Source organism: Ostrea edulis, chromosome 9 (assembly GCF_947568905.1).
Source record: "Ostrea edulis chromosome 9, xbOstEdul1.1, whole genome shotgun sequence".
In the NCBI taxonomy this organism is placed as follows: domain Eukaryota; kingdom Metazoa; phylum Mollusca; class Bivalvia; order Ostreida; family Ostreidae; genus Ostrea; species Ostrea edulis.
Genome location: NC_079172.1, coordinates 71261454 through 71276021, shown reverse-complemented (window position 1 = coordinate 71276021; position 14568 = coordinate 71261454). Strand labels below are relative to the sequence as shown.

Here is a 14568-nt window from a genome sequence, read left to right as displayed (position 1 = left end):
TAGACAATACAAAATAGATAGTTGGGCAAACACGGACCCCTGAACAAACCAGAGGTGGTATCAGGTACCTAGGAGGAGTAAGCATCCTTTGTTGACCGGTCACACCCGCCGTGAGCCCTATATCCTGATCAGGTAAACGGAGTTATCCGGAGTCAAAATCAGTGTGCCAAGAATTAGAGATTTGTGACTTGTTAAAATGATGATATCTGAGAGATTCGTCACTAAATAAGATATCGATATTTGAGTTAATTATCACTTGTTATGATTACGGCATCTGGGATGTTTGTCAAATGTTAAGATGTCGATATTTGAGAGATTTGTGACTTGTTCGAGAGATTTGTAACGTGTTAAGATGTCGACATTTGAGAGATCTGTGACTTGTTAAGATGTCGATATATAAGAGATTTAGTGTTAAGATGTCGATGCATGAGAAATTTGTGACTTGTTAAGATGGTGGTAGTAGAGAGGTATTTTCAAGTGTTTATACGATGGTGTCTGTAAGGTTTTATCATCCTATTAATAAAATGGTATCTGAGAGATTTTCATGAATGTAGATGATGGTATCAAGGAGGTTAGTCACATACTGAATTGATGATATCGAAGAGCTTTGTTACGTGTTCAAATGATAGTGTCTGAGTGGTTTTTTACGTCTCAGATTATGGAATCTTGAAGAATAATGGTAACTAGGAGGTTTGTCATATGATCAGGTTATGGTATCAGAGTGTTCTTACAGTAAATCACTGTATACTACCGTTAAGGAGATAATTTTCAGTCCTGTTTTTACTGCGATTCTGCGTATCAGAGTATATCATCTGTTTGAATGTTCTCTCTCTATCTGTATTCGAAGTTTCGCAAAAATTTATGATCAAAAAGAACGGGTTAAAGTTTGATAGCGATTGTTACTGATTGAAATGGTTATAAACAAAAGGTATGGTTTTTGAAAACATTATATTTAGTAACCTTGGCTGGGGTTTGTAGTGGTTGAGTGCATTTATTAGGAAAGGAATAACATTTCACAAAATACCCGTGAAATAAGTTGATAATTCTCATTCTGATATTTTTTAGAAGTACATGTATATACTGCACAGTCTTGTTACTACAACACATATTCCATTTACATGCGCTGTTTGTCTTTTTTATTACATGCGTGTATTTGTTGACCTTTTCAGATCTGGTAGTATTATTGTGACATTCATGTTGTACTTCACCGACACAGTTGATGTGACAAATGAAGAAGTATATAGAATCATTAACTCTTCCATTACCGTTGTAAATTCTACGACAATCTTTGCGGAATATGTTATCGACGCGGCCGATATCTCTATATCAACAACAATAGCTGTATACGGGAGAGATCCCCTACCCTATCTGATATCTAACAGCGTGCTTCCAGTCACTCAAATTCCAAGTTCAACGGTGCCAGAAACAACCGTTGAAACAACTTCACCACAATCAACATCTGGAACAAGCCCAACGCTCTCAACATCTACAACCACCCCAACGACCTCAATAACATTTAAAACCACCCAATCGACCTCAACAACATCTACAACCACCCCAACGACCTCAACAACATCTAAAACCACCCAATCGCTCTCAACAACATCTGGAACAACCCCAATGCTCTCAACAACATCTGGAACTATCTCAACTCTATCACCAACACCTGAAACTACGTCTACGGAAACAAAATCCAACTCAGAACCATCAACAGCTGTTACAGTTCAAACCTCCTCAACGACAACATCTGCTGTTCAAAACACTATTCCATTTTCTACAACAGTTCAGAAGACTTCATCACAATCAACAACAGTTAAGGTCACTTTAATAGCCTCAACAACACAGCAAACCACCTCAGCATCATATACATCACTTACAGCCACAACAAATCCATCAACAACTGTTCAAACTACATCTCCTGATAATCAGACCATTTTACAATCTTCAACAACGGTTCATGGAGCTCCATCTACTACGACACAAGAGACGTCAACAACATATCCAACACTTACGTACATATCAACATCATCAGGAACAGTTGACACTACATCAACACCATCATCTACTAAAACAACGTCAACTCTTTCATCGACAGTTCAGTCCACGTTACCACTATCCTCAACAGTTCAAACCACTTCATTATCATCAACAGCAGCTCGGACCATGATCACGTCATTAACAACAGCTGGTACCACTTCCTCAGCAGCAGACCAATCTATGACTACAGGTATGGTTTATAATCGTATTGGATGTGGTTACTATGACTCCCCTCAGATCCAGTTCTCAGCTTGTAATCTTATACGATAGAGCATCTGTTAATTTTATTGTGATAAATCTTATACATGTTTTGTCTACGAAAATGTAAAACATTTGAAGAAGTTCTTGTGTCTTGGTTATTAGGTATAATATGCGAGGCCAAATCATCTTCAGTTGTTTTCTTTATAAACAAATTTTAAGAAATCTTATCATATGTATTTGTCTTTATAAATGGATGCAAACTTACTTAATGCATTTTACCTTCTTTTTTTCATACATGACATTTTCTTCTGTAGAAAATACACCTTCATCATCGAGTACAACAAGAACAGGTATGCTGGCTATATTTCCTGCCTCTGAGTATCAGCAAGTCGATCTCGTACTAAACATTGACTGTAAACTAAGTCAAGTTAATTTCCCCAACTCTATCTTTTATAATATCAAACATCACTTTTCTATGACCATTTTCAGCAATCGTTCGTTCTGTCTTGTTAACAACATTATAACATACTCTGCATTCTGAAATATTTGTACGTCAGATTCGTCCTGAACGTTTGACGAGTGTTTTCATTTGATCATCATCACTGACATATATCTTCACCTACATAGCATCAGTTACGCCATGTTCACCATTTCTTCAGTAGATCAATCTATAAAGTTTAAATATATCTAATAGTGTTTGTTTACAACATATGAATCATGCAACATGGCCTGCATATTTCGATACATTTCGATACATATAATATCATGCTTACAACTTAACATAAATGAAACATCACACTGTCCTTCTTCCTCTCTCTCTCTCTCTCTCTCTCTCTCTCTCTCTCTCTCTCTCTCTCTCTCTCTCTCTCTCTCTCTTCTTTCTCTCTCCCTTTCTTCCTTTCTTTTATCTAAAATTCAAATGTGGCAAGTTTGATTGATGTCATATATAAGATCATAATAATAAAATAACATTTTTTTGTATTCTAAATCTCATATAATAATTTTTTCACTCATTTATACCAACTCTCGTTATCCACTTACGCTAAGAACTTAGTTATCCAAACATAAATAAGCTCAGCTGAATTTCTTACAGCTGCAGAAACAAAAGAAGCAGAAATAACAACTGAATTAAGCACTACCACAGAGGACGCATTGACTACTACAACACTTATAACATCCTCAACACTACCGCCAGATACAGCACAATCTGTTTCAACACCAACCACATCAACACCAACTACAACAGAAACACTGAAAATATCTACCACATCACCAACACCAATTACAACAGAAACACTGAAAATATCTACCACATCACCAACACCAATTACAACAGAAACACTGAAAATATCTTCCACATCACCAACACCAATTACAACAGAAACACTGAAAATATCTTCCACATCACCAACACCAATTACAATAGGAACACCATCAACATCAACCACTTCATCGACAACTAAAACAGAATTACCAACACCAACTACAACAGAAACACTGAAAATATCTACCACATCACCAACACCAATTACAACAGAAACACTGAAAATATCTACCACATCACCAACACCAACTACAACAGGAAAACCATCAACATCAACTACTTCATCGACAACACAATCTGTATCAACATCAACCACATCACCACCGACAACTACAACAGAAACAGTGACAACATCAACAACATTCCCAACGACTTTATCCACAACAGAAATACTGACATCGACAACAGTAACATCTCAAGCTTCCCCATCTACGACAAAAACACTGACATCAATGCCAAAAACATCGCCCACTTCCCTATCTACAACAGATATACTGACAACATCATCACCATTAACAACTCGAGCGTTCCAATCAACTACATTAGAAACATTGACAACATCACCAACATCCCCCGCTAGTAGAACAGAAACAACAACTATGTCTTCTCTTCCAACAGAAACATCATCTGCTAGTCCTTTCTCAATATTTTCTACCTTAACACAATTTACAGATACAACATTAACATCCACTCAAAAGCCCACGGAGAATTTATCAATAACAACCCCTGATAATACAACATACACCTCTCTACCAACTCAAACGTCAAACAATACAAAAGAATTAATTACTTCCGTCACTGTAGAACCAACAACGAAATCAACAACAGAAAATCTAGATTCATCGTCTACTAAAGTCACTACACCACAATCAACAGCCGAAAATCTAGATTCATCGTCTACTAAAGTCACTACACCACAATCAACAACAGAAAATCTAGATTCATCGTCTACTAAAGTCACTACACCACAATCAACAACAGAAAATTTAGATTCATCGTCTACTAAAGTCACTACGTCACAATCAACAACAGAAAATCTAGATTCATCGTCGTCTTACGTTACTACATCACGATCAACAACAGAAAACATTATACAAACAACACAGATAGCATTGTCAACAACGAACACAACAGACAACTCGACATTGACATCAGAAACACCTCCTGGCACTACAACAATGGTTACGGAGACAACAACAGGTGCTCCTATCAGCACAGCCAGTGAGTGTTCATCAAGTTTATAAATACCTGTAAATGGAAATAATACTGTATGCTGCATATCAAATGTACATGAACTATAATGTAAAGCTTTTGTTACTGTTATACAACTTCTTAACCTTTAAAGCTTCTGGTTATCTTTTATATTTTATTATCATACCTCCATATCTATGACATTTATTTCGAAGTATATCTGGGGGTAGATAGAAGGTCCATCTCTCTCTCTCTCTCTCTCTCTCTCTCTCTCTCTCTCTCTCTCTCTCTCTCTCTCACCTCTTATTTTCCCCTCCCCTTCTCCTTTTTCTCTCTTTCCTCTCTCCTTTTTCATTGATTCCTTTTCCTCTCCTCATTCTATTTCTACCCGTCTTCTCCCCTTGTCTTCTCCCCTTGTCTCGTCCCCTTGTCTCGTCCCCTTGTCTTCTCCCCCTGTCTTCTCCCCTTGTCTTCTCCTCTTGTCTTCTCCCCTTGTCTCCTCCCCTGGTCTTCTCCCCTTGTCTTCTCCCCTTGTCTTCTCCCATTGTCTCCTCCCCTTGTCTCCCCCCCCCTTGTCTCCTCCCCTTGTCTTCTCCCCTTGTCTCCTCCCCTTGTCTTCCCCCCTTGTCTCCTCCCCTTGTCTCCTCCATTTGTCTTCTCCCCTTGTCTCGTCCCCTTGTCTTCTCTCCTTGTCTCGTCCCCTTGTCTTCTCCCCTTGTCTCGTCCCCTTGTCTCCTCCCCTTCTCTTCTTTCCTTGTCTCGTCCCCTTGTCTCGTCCCCTTGTCTTCTCCCTTTGTCTCCTCCCCTTGTCTTCTCCCCTTGTCTCCTCCCCTTGTCTCCCCCCCTTGTCTTCTCCCCTTGTCTTCTCCCCTTCTCTCCTCCCATTGTCTCCTCCCCTTGTCTTCTCCCCTTGTCTCCTCCCCTTGTCTTCTCCCCTTGTCTTCTCCCCTTGTCTCCTCCCCTTGTCTTCTCCCCTTGTCTCCTCCCCTTGTCTCCTCCTCTTGTCTCCTCCCCTGGTCTTCTCCCCCTGTCTTTTCCCCTTGTCTCCTCCCCTTGTCTTCTCCTCTTGTCTCCTCCCCTTGTCTCCTCCTTTCATTCTCTCCCTTTGCTCTGTCTACTCTCACATCTTTATTATCTGCTTTTTATATATTCAGTCATACAGCGTCATAACTACATATTCAGTCTTGTATACTATGTTCCAGACATATCATTCCCTAGTGTGACGGTCCTTGCTAGAGAGGACTTGGTGTTAGAGTGCACAATTGACGTGGTGGAGAATTGGGACACAGTAATTGCTAGCCGGGAACTTGGTACAAGTTCGTCTGTACTCGCATTACTCTCAAGTAATGGCACAGAATCACACCCTACGAAGAGTGATTTAACAAGTGTAACCTTTACACGACATACTGACAGAATAACAGTTGTATTTCACGTCAAGTTAGCTACAGCAGTAATATGCCCGTCACTCTTACGATTCAAATGCGGGATAACAATGGCGGACATTGCAGAAACAGTTATAATGAAGATAAGCGACGCTGAGATCACTGGTAAGTTCTATATTATTGAAATATTCATTTTCAGTAAAAGTCAGTTTGTATTCCGTATTTGTTATTTAGTACCATGTTATTAAATCTAAAACCTGGAAGGCAACACAATATCGACATTACCGTGTACTACGATAACGAAGCCACCATCACTTACTTTCCAGCGCCCATCAATAACGTAACGCTGGATATGAAGACAACGTATTACAGCGGTGAAAGAGTGGAACTGACCTGCAGGACGACAACCGACTATGAATATGGCCAAATTTCCCTAGAAGTCCGACTACCCGACGGCTCCGTGCTACAAGACCCCGCAAAGCGGAGCATGTATGAGTCACCTAGAAATAGTGACTGCTCTGTGGATTTTGAGTGGAACTATAAAACTAGTTTTCCCATGGAGCTAGCTTTGAATGGTTCTGTGATACGTTGTATAGCATCAAACACACTGCTGAATAAAACTGCTGTCGCATCGGAAGTGGTTACTGTGTTGCAGTCAGGTATGTAAATGTAAAGCTTATACGGTACAAATTTTGATGCACCAGATGCGCATTTCGACAAATAATGTCTCTTCAGTGTCGTTCAACCGAAATGTTTGAAGTTGTATTTCGATTGTAGATTTGTGATAGTTTGGAAAATAAACTACATTGATGGCAAAACATAGAATCTCCTGATTTATAGACAAAGCCAGGGAATGTTTATAGATATCCTCTACATCCATTCGTTAGAGTTTCTGTTCGTCTGTTTCTGCGCATAGTACCATGTAGTACAAATAAGATATTGATATGAAAACTTCTCGCATGCTTCCTAATGATAAAATGTCAATTGATGTCGTTGCGATTTATTCATTCAAACGATACAACTAGGATAACGAACAGTGATCAATCTCATAAATCCCAAAAAACAATACAATCTCATAAATCCCAAAAAGAATACAAAATTAGAGTAGAGCAAACACAGTGTGATATTGTTGAACGTATATTTCCCGCACGTCTTATCATTATCACTTGAGATATGGAAATCAAAATTGCTGTCTACTTCTTTAGTAATAAAGTAACGACTTTTCACCGTAGAAGAAGACTGACTTTCTTTGTAATTTGCAAACGTTTACCCAGGATTGGGCCTATTTGCATTGTATACGTATATATTCTATGCCACTAGTTTATTGCGCTGAGTTGTATTTTCTTGACAGTGTTTCTAGTGATAAACCATAGATCGTTTTCGACTTTCGGGTTCATTTACTTCTACCAGATTTATGAACTCTTAATAAAATAGATTTTCTATGATTGTTACAATGTACAAATGGTAAGGAACATACATTGGATAGAGCATACTTTTACTTTCTCAGATTTTTGGTAAAAATATAACGTTTTATTAAATATCAAGAAGAAAAACACTTGACAAAAATGTTTATTCCTTCTGTTTAGGTAGATACTTCTGCTATTAACATGAATCTGTTTTATAGTTAAAGTCTCCCATTTAATTTCAGATGTATCTTTTACACAATATCATGTGGCAGCTAAACCTGGAGAGCGTGTTAGTATTCATTGTCAGACGAGCGTGGCGACGTCAGCAATAAACTCTATTTCAATTTACAAAATATCCAATAACACAAACGCTACCATAGCAAACTATGCCAATGGAGTACTTACCGATAGTCCAGGAAGATCAGTAACCTTTGAGGATGGAGAGTTAAAAGTGGAATACATTAACCTACAGTGTAGTGATGAAGGACAATATTTCTGTACCGTTACGACCGGAAGTTCTGTAATTGCCTCTCCTCTCCCCCTGACCTTACAACCCACAGGTAAGTCTGTTTCTTCCCTTGGGCGATCCCTTAATGTATAAAGCATGGTATACCAATCTAAATTGATGTACAGCAATGTTTTCCTCAGATTAAAATGATATGAATCATATCCCTATGCAAGGTGAAGATAACGAACAGTGATCAATCTCGTAACTCCTATAAGCAATACAAAATAGATAGTTGGGCAAACATGGATCCCTGGACACACCAGAGGTGGGATCAGGTGCCTAGGAGGAGTAAGCATCCCCTGTTGACCGGTCACACCCGCCGTGAGCCCTATATCCTGTTCAGGTAAACGGAGTTATCCGCAGTCAAAATCAGTGTGCCAAGAACGACTTAACAATCGGTATGAAACACGTCAGACAGCATTTGACCCAATGCGAGGTTGTATTGACGAACTACATCGTTATAACGACCATAGAATTTGCGAAATGTTGACTTCAATCGAGACTGTTGAAACCCCTGTACCATCAACTTGTTTGTATGTAGCTTACCTCGATTTAAAAACTGATTATACGCAGAACAAGCTCTTGCATATCGAATCAGTTAAGATATATAAACGCCACATGCAGGTGATAATGGAATATTGCTACATAAATATGGGAAGTTGATGATGGAGAAACTGAAATCATCCCGTTTGTCATACAGTTGAGTTGTCAGTTTGACGTTAATGTCTACTTTCAATAAAATATCTAATTATGAAGCAAAAGTGGTCGACTCTGTAGTGTCCTTTATTTTGAGCTCACAGGGATATATCAAATCGACATATGAATGAATGCTATTGTTGTTAATAGACAAAACATCATCGATATATCTAAATGTCGAATTGAAGGTCACAGCGAAATATTTTTTCTTCTCGCGTATAAGTTTTTGAATAAATTCTGCTTCATATGAATATAGAAACAAGTCAGCTAACAAAGGAGCACAATTCGTGCCCATGGGAATTCCAACAGACTGTTGGAAGACCTATCACCACAGACCACGAAGAGATTGTCAATGAACATAATAGATTACACCGTAACATAATAATTCTATACACCGCGTTATGTGATTGGTTTAGACAAAGATGTACAAGGGAGATTGAAAATCCATATTTCTATCAAATATAATATCATCTTTGGAAATTTCGTGCATTTTCCTTAAACTAAATAAACGCGCTTTATTGCGACTCACAATACGTCCCAATCATTTCTCATACGTGAACTCTCATACTCTGTTATACTCAGGGTTAGTCTGGTTTTATGATTTTTCTTAAGTAAATAGATCTTTATAACTCCCTCACTATAGCGCATAAATTTATACGTAATGTAAAAAGACGCTGGCTATTGTGATATTTTCCGCCGTAAAATACCTCGAGTCACTGGTTCAAATCAAAGCGATAATGGTGATCATGGGATGATCCTTTTTTATATTACCGTTAGTTTGTAGATAAGGGAATGGAGGAGGAATACGTTTACTGATAATTTGTACCTTGTCTCTGAAACAGTTGAAGCTGGATCTACCCCTGTCTCTCTGTCACTACATGTCGACGTTGTGGAGGACACATTCCACTACACCTCAGAACACTCCTGCTCCGGAGAGGTTGGATACCCGGATGTCAGTGGCTTTCTCTCCCTTACAATATCTAATCCGACCACAGGAGAAACCGCTATATTTAACGAAAAAGTGATTTCAGATGCCATGAAAGTCTACGATTCGAGTGTATCCTCTTCCCTATATCTCTATAGCGTTCTTCTTGCTGATGGGTTAATGTTGCTGGTAAAGGAGAACACAACACGTCAGGAAAGTTGCTCATCTACTCATTCGCTGAAGTTCTACCTTAATGCATCGAGGGAATGGAACGAAGGTAAAATCAGGTGTGAGATTCAGACAGAAGATGCTTCCGTTCAGTCAAGTGTGGTGGAAGAAACACTTTATGTGATTCCAGGTAATTTTCAAATGTTTCGATTATATGATCCTTATTCAGAGAGTATCTAGGCCTTCCCTTCAATAGCCTTATTTCTCTATGCAACATATGAAACCAAACCGATATTAACATTAAAACCAATGTGTGTTGGTTTAACGGCCTCACCCTCAACATTATCATACTATGAATCACAAGCAGAAGGGGGTCCCTGTAAATCAAGAAACCTTTTAATTTTCTTAATTTAAGATTTGAATTACACGCAAAAAGGTATTGTGACATTCGAAAATGACATGTTCAAACGCCATTCAGTGCTAAAATACCTCCTTAGTAGCATCAGTGGAATAAAGTTGATAGGAAATTTTTAAATTTTATTAGTAAGTATGTCACCATATCGAGAACCGAAATATCTATATGTACAGTGTATAAAGAATTGGGTAATGCATATTACACCATAAAATGATACGGGATTCGAATCTCTTTTCTATAGTTACAGTTAAACACTGTTAAAGCGAACACACGAATACAGAATCCAGCTTAAACTTCGCTATAAGTGTGTTTTACTGAATGGCAATGTTTAGATCAATACCTATACTTCAGTTCCTTTTGAATGGAGATTGAATTATTTTGATTCACGATAGTAAAAACGTTGATACTGTGATGAACTATATTGCATAATAAAACTTGAGAAAATTATCCTGCGATTTTCAGAATTATAAAAATTGTGGCTTATTTGCTACAATTAACTCTGATATTTAGATTTTCTTATCTTGGGTTTTTAACCTAGTTTATCTTTTCCCCACTCCATATAGAAAGGTCACCCATTGACACAAGCTTTGAATTAATCTTGGCGTTCAAGGTCACGGAGAGTTTTTTATCCTGCAAACACCCACTGTAATACGGGATCTCTGTTTTAAAAGTTATACAATATATATATATATATATATATTACAAGTCATCAGGGGATGCTTACTCCTCCTTGGCATCTGATCCCACCTCCGGTGTATCCAGGGGTACGTGTGTGCAGAGCTCTCTATTTTGTATTGCTTATAGGAGTTATGAGATGGATCACTGTTCGTTATCTTCACCTTTCATTCAAAAGACCCGTGGCTTTCACATTTAGTACTGAGTACTCGGTGAAGGATCAGTCACTGCTTATGTTCAGAATCGCGTATTTAATGCCACTCTAAGATCGAGAATTGAATATAGGAAAGCAAGTTTTATAACCAGGCGACTCGTTTTGATATTTAAATACGTAAATAATCATTACTTTGAATAATTTATCAAAACAAAGTAAATATTCCAACGAGATTTAGCCAACTACATATAGTTCATTACATGTACAAGTATTTGTTTTTGTTAGAATGTATGTTCTAGTGAAACTTTGCAGGATGAAATCCACATTCTTTTAACGACTTTTATATCTTTATAAAACATTCCAGTTGATGTATGTGAACAATTCAATGAAACAAAGGTTTTCTTCATTGATCATGAAAAATTCGATAACTGCAACACATACATTCAGTGTGAGAAGAACCAACCTCACGGAAGAAAATGCGCAGTTCGTCAATGTGTATACATAGGGAAGGCGTATTGTGATGACTGCAGCCGCGCAATATGTACAGAGAGTCCAACGACCCCCAGTAAGTGTCTTCTGCTAATCTAAACATAATATCAATATAAGGGTCATATACTATTTAGCACTCTGAATATCCCTAAAAGTTTTTCCCTAAAATAGCTTCTACAAGTTTATTGTTATCGCGGAGTTGGTACCGTATACGTTTTAGATACTATCATTCATTCTATATAGAAGATGTGACACAGAGGAAAGTTGCGATATATTTGTTGTTTGTTTACGGATTTTATTCACCTTTGTTAATTATATATTGCTTGCTTGTACGAGGACTAACAATTGGTATGAACACGTCAGACAGCATTCGACCTAATGACGGTTGTAATTACAAATTAGATCATTATAAGGATCATAGACTTTGCGAGATACTGACGTTAAATATTGCTAGCATGTACGAGGACTAACAATTAATTCAATATTAATATAATAGGACTGTGCTTCATGAAGGAAATAGTCATCGTTTACACACCGATTGCATAAACATTCCTTAACTCAATATATGACAGTACTACATTGTAAATATTTTTAATGCATATCCAACAATCATATAAAGAATAATTATTATATCAATTGTTGTTCATTACATTCTGATTTTGACCAAGCATTACTCCGTTTACCTGATCAAAATAGAGGTCTCATGGCTTGTGTGACTGGTCATCAGGGAATACTTAATCCTCCTAGGCACCAGATCACACCTCTGGTGTTTTCAGGAGTCCGTGTTTGCTTTACTCTAAATATTTATACTTTCTGCGATTTATGAAATTGATCACTTTTGGTAATATTCACCTTCTTGCATAATTACTGTAGTTTTATCAAATCTTGTATATGTATTTGTCTATTGTTTAAGGCCAGGATCAGTGGTCTCAATGATATACATGTAACTGGTTTTTGAATGCAATGATGATGATGATGATTTTCATTTTCTTCAGTTTCGACAACATCGACCTCCACATTGTCCACAACAGTAACGAAAGCAGCCAAATGTAAGAGGTTTCTTCTTAAAATTCACAAAGGCAGCCATATGTACATATGTAATGGGTTGTTCTCAATAAATAAGAAAATCAGCAAGTCACAAAGGAATCATGAACTAGTATCAAGGGCTTGTTGGTAGTAGGGGTTTGTTCTACCACAATTGTAAACCTATGTTTAGCGCTGGGGACCATAGAAGTGAGAGTTTCTAAGATGTCAACGCCTGTTGTGACACCGGAACTGTGGTTTTAGGGTTCAAACCCCTCTAGCTTCTAAGTTCCGTCCATTTACCGAAGGAGAAATCACTGCCTATTTTTTATCAATATCATTTATTATTATAATACATTTCTATATCACTTATCTAATTAAGACAATTGACCTAAAGCGCTTTACATGTAAAACAATAAAAACAAACTAAAACAAAGAACATTAAATACATAGAAAAAGGCATGCAATAATAATAAAAGTGGGGTTTTCTTTTAAATAACTATACATAAATACCCAATTCGAGATTAAATGCAAGTTTATAAAGATATGTTTTAAATTTGTTTCAAAAACAGCTATTTTTTACATCTTAAATTTGACGCTTTCAAAGCACTAGCGGGGCTCGAATTTATAACTTCGTGATGCAAACACCATAACCACAGAGACTGTGCGAGTTTATGATATGTTCATGTAAAGACTAACAAAATGGGTTCTCCATTACTTTAAAAACATCAGCAAAGACTTCCTTCTCATCGATGAATATGTAAATTACATGTCTGATATGGTACTACATTCAATCCCTTCCTTCTTCTTCTACAGATGTGGAGTGTACATCGTCATCCGTGTACCAGAATGAATTAGCCAGTATCAGCTGCCACCTCAATGTATCAACATTTCATTCTCTTAATGTGTCCAAAAACCAGGTCATCATTGCATTCATCAGGTCTGACGGAACTGTAGCAGTTTTACCTGAGTACTCCGATAAACTCCATGTATCATTTTCCCTCTCAGCCCAACGTGTGGATGTGTCTATTCCTTCAATGTCTTGTAGCGATGATGCGAAATATTCCGTTGTAATGGAGATTGAAAATGAAGACACCATTGCTACAACTTTTGCAATCGTGATGAAAGGTGCATCGTTTATCTTTAGAAAATATTAACCACTTTTTCATAACGCATTTTACGTGTAACTTTGATTATCAAATATCAGAGTAGATACACGATCTTTTAGAATATAGTTTGGTTAGAATACATAATTCTGATATTTATGAGCTTTGATAATTCAATTCTGAACTTGGAATTCAGATTCATAATGCAAGGTCTCATTTGAAATCATTTATACACTGAATGTACTTATCATACACTAATTTCATATCATACACATTTTTAGAATTCTTATTCTATTTTTAATTTTGAAGTGAAACCTAATCCGCCCCTAATCACCCTTCATGCCGATCTGATAGACGGGCAAAATCAAAGGACGCATTCGTGCACAGGAGATGTTGGTCATCCGGTTGGAGAACTAGAAATTCAAATAAAGCGTCCCGGTGAAACGGAGTTCAAGAATTATCACCCAGCCAATCAGAAGAGGGTGTACTCCTTGTCTTCTAAGAACTGTAGCAATGTTCAGACGATGAATTTTTCAATAGACCTCACAGCGGATAGTTGGAGTAACGTAACAGTCAGATGTGTAGCCTTCAATCCAGAGTCATTAAACAGCACAGATATTGTTCCAAGTTCAACAGAATATACCATATCGAGTGTACCAAGTAAGTATGGTCTCATTTAATAGATCTGCCTGATACCGTATACTGGTGGTTTTGGCACATTTGTACCGGTAATGATAGCATTTTATTGGATGATGAAACTAATTATCTAAACTAATTATCTAAATAATAAATGATTTCTTTGATTTGTTAAAGGGGATGTCAAGATAAGAAACAATGCAGAAAAAATAATAACCAGCGTTAGCAGATT

General features: G+C 37.4%; 1 protein-coding gene across 2 annotated transcripts in view; it reads left to right on the top strand.

Annotated features, from left to right (window-relative positions):
• The window catches only part of LOC125658131 (mucin-2-like), a 33590-nt gene that overhangs the window by 16628 nt on the left and 2394 nt on the right, over positions 1 to 14568 (top strand). The window contains exons 6-16 of one of the 2 annotated variants that reach the window (XM_048889270.2): positions 1170 to 2227; positions 2553 to 2588; positions 4367 to 4783; positions 5956 to 6300; positions 6462 to 6794; positions 7784 to 8101; positions 9588 to 10028; positions 11447 to 11647; positions 12567 to 12620; positions 13411 to 13722; positions 14010 to 14360. In XM_048889270.2, the coding sequence (XP_048745227.2) occupies positions 1170 to 2227; positions 2553 to 2588; positions 4367 to 4783; positions 5956 to 6300; positions 6462 to 6794; positions 7784 to 8101; positions 9588 to 10028; positions 11447 to 11647; positions 12567 to 12620; positions 13411 to 13722; positions 14010 to 14360 (3866 nt within the window). Of the gene's footprint in view, positions 1 to 1169; positions 2228 to 2552; positions 2589 to 3331; positions 4784 to 5955; positions 6301 to 6461; positions 6795 to 7783; positions 8102 to 9587; positions 10029 to 11446; positions 11648 to 12566; positions 12621 to 13410; positions 13723 to 14009; positions 14361 to 14568 lie in introns of both variants that reach the window. The other variant, XM_048889269.2, reaches the window with a different exon arrangement.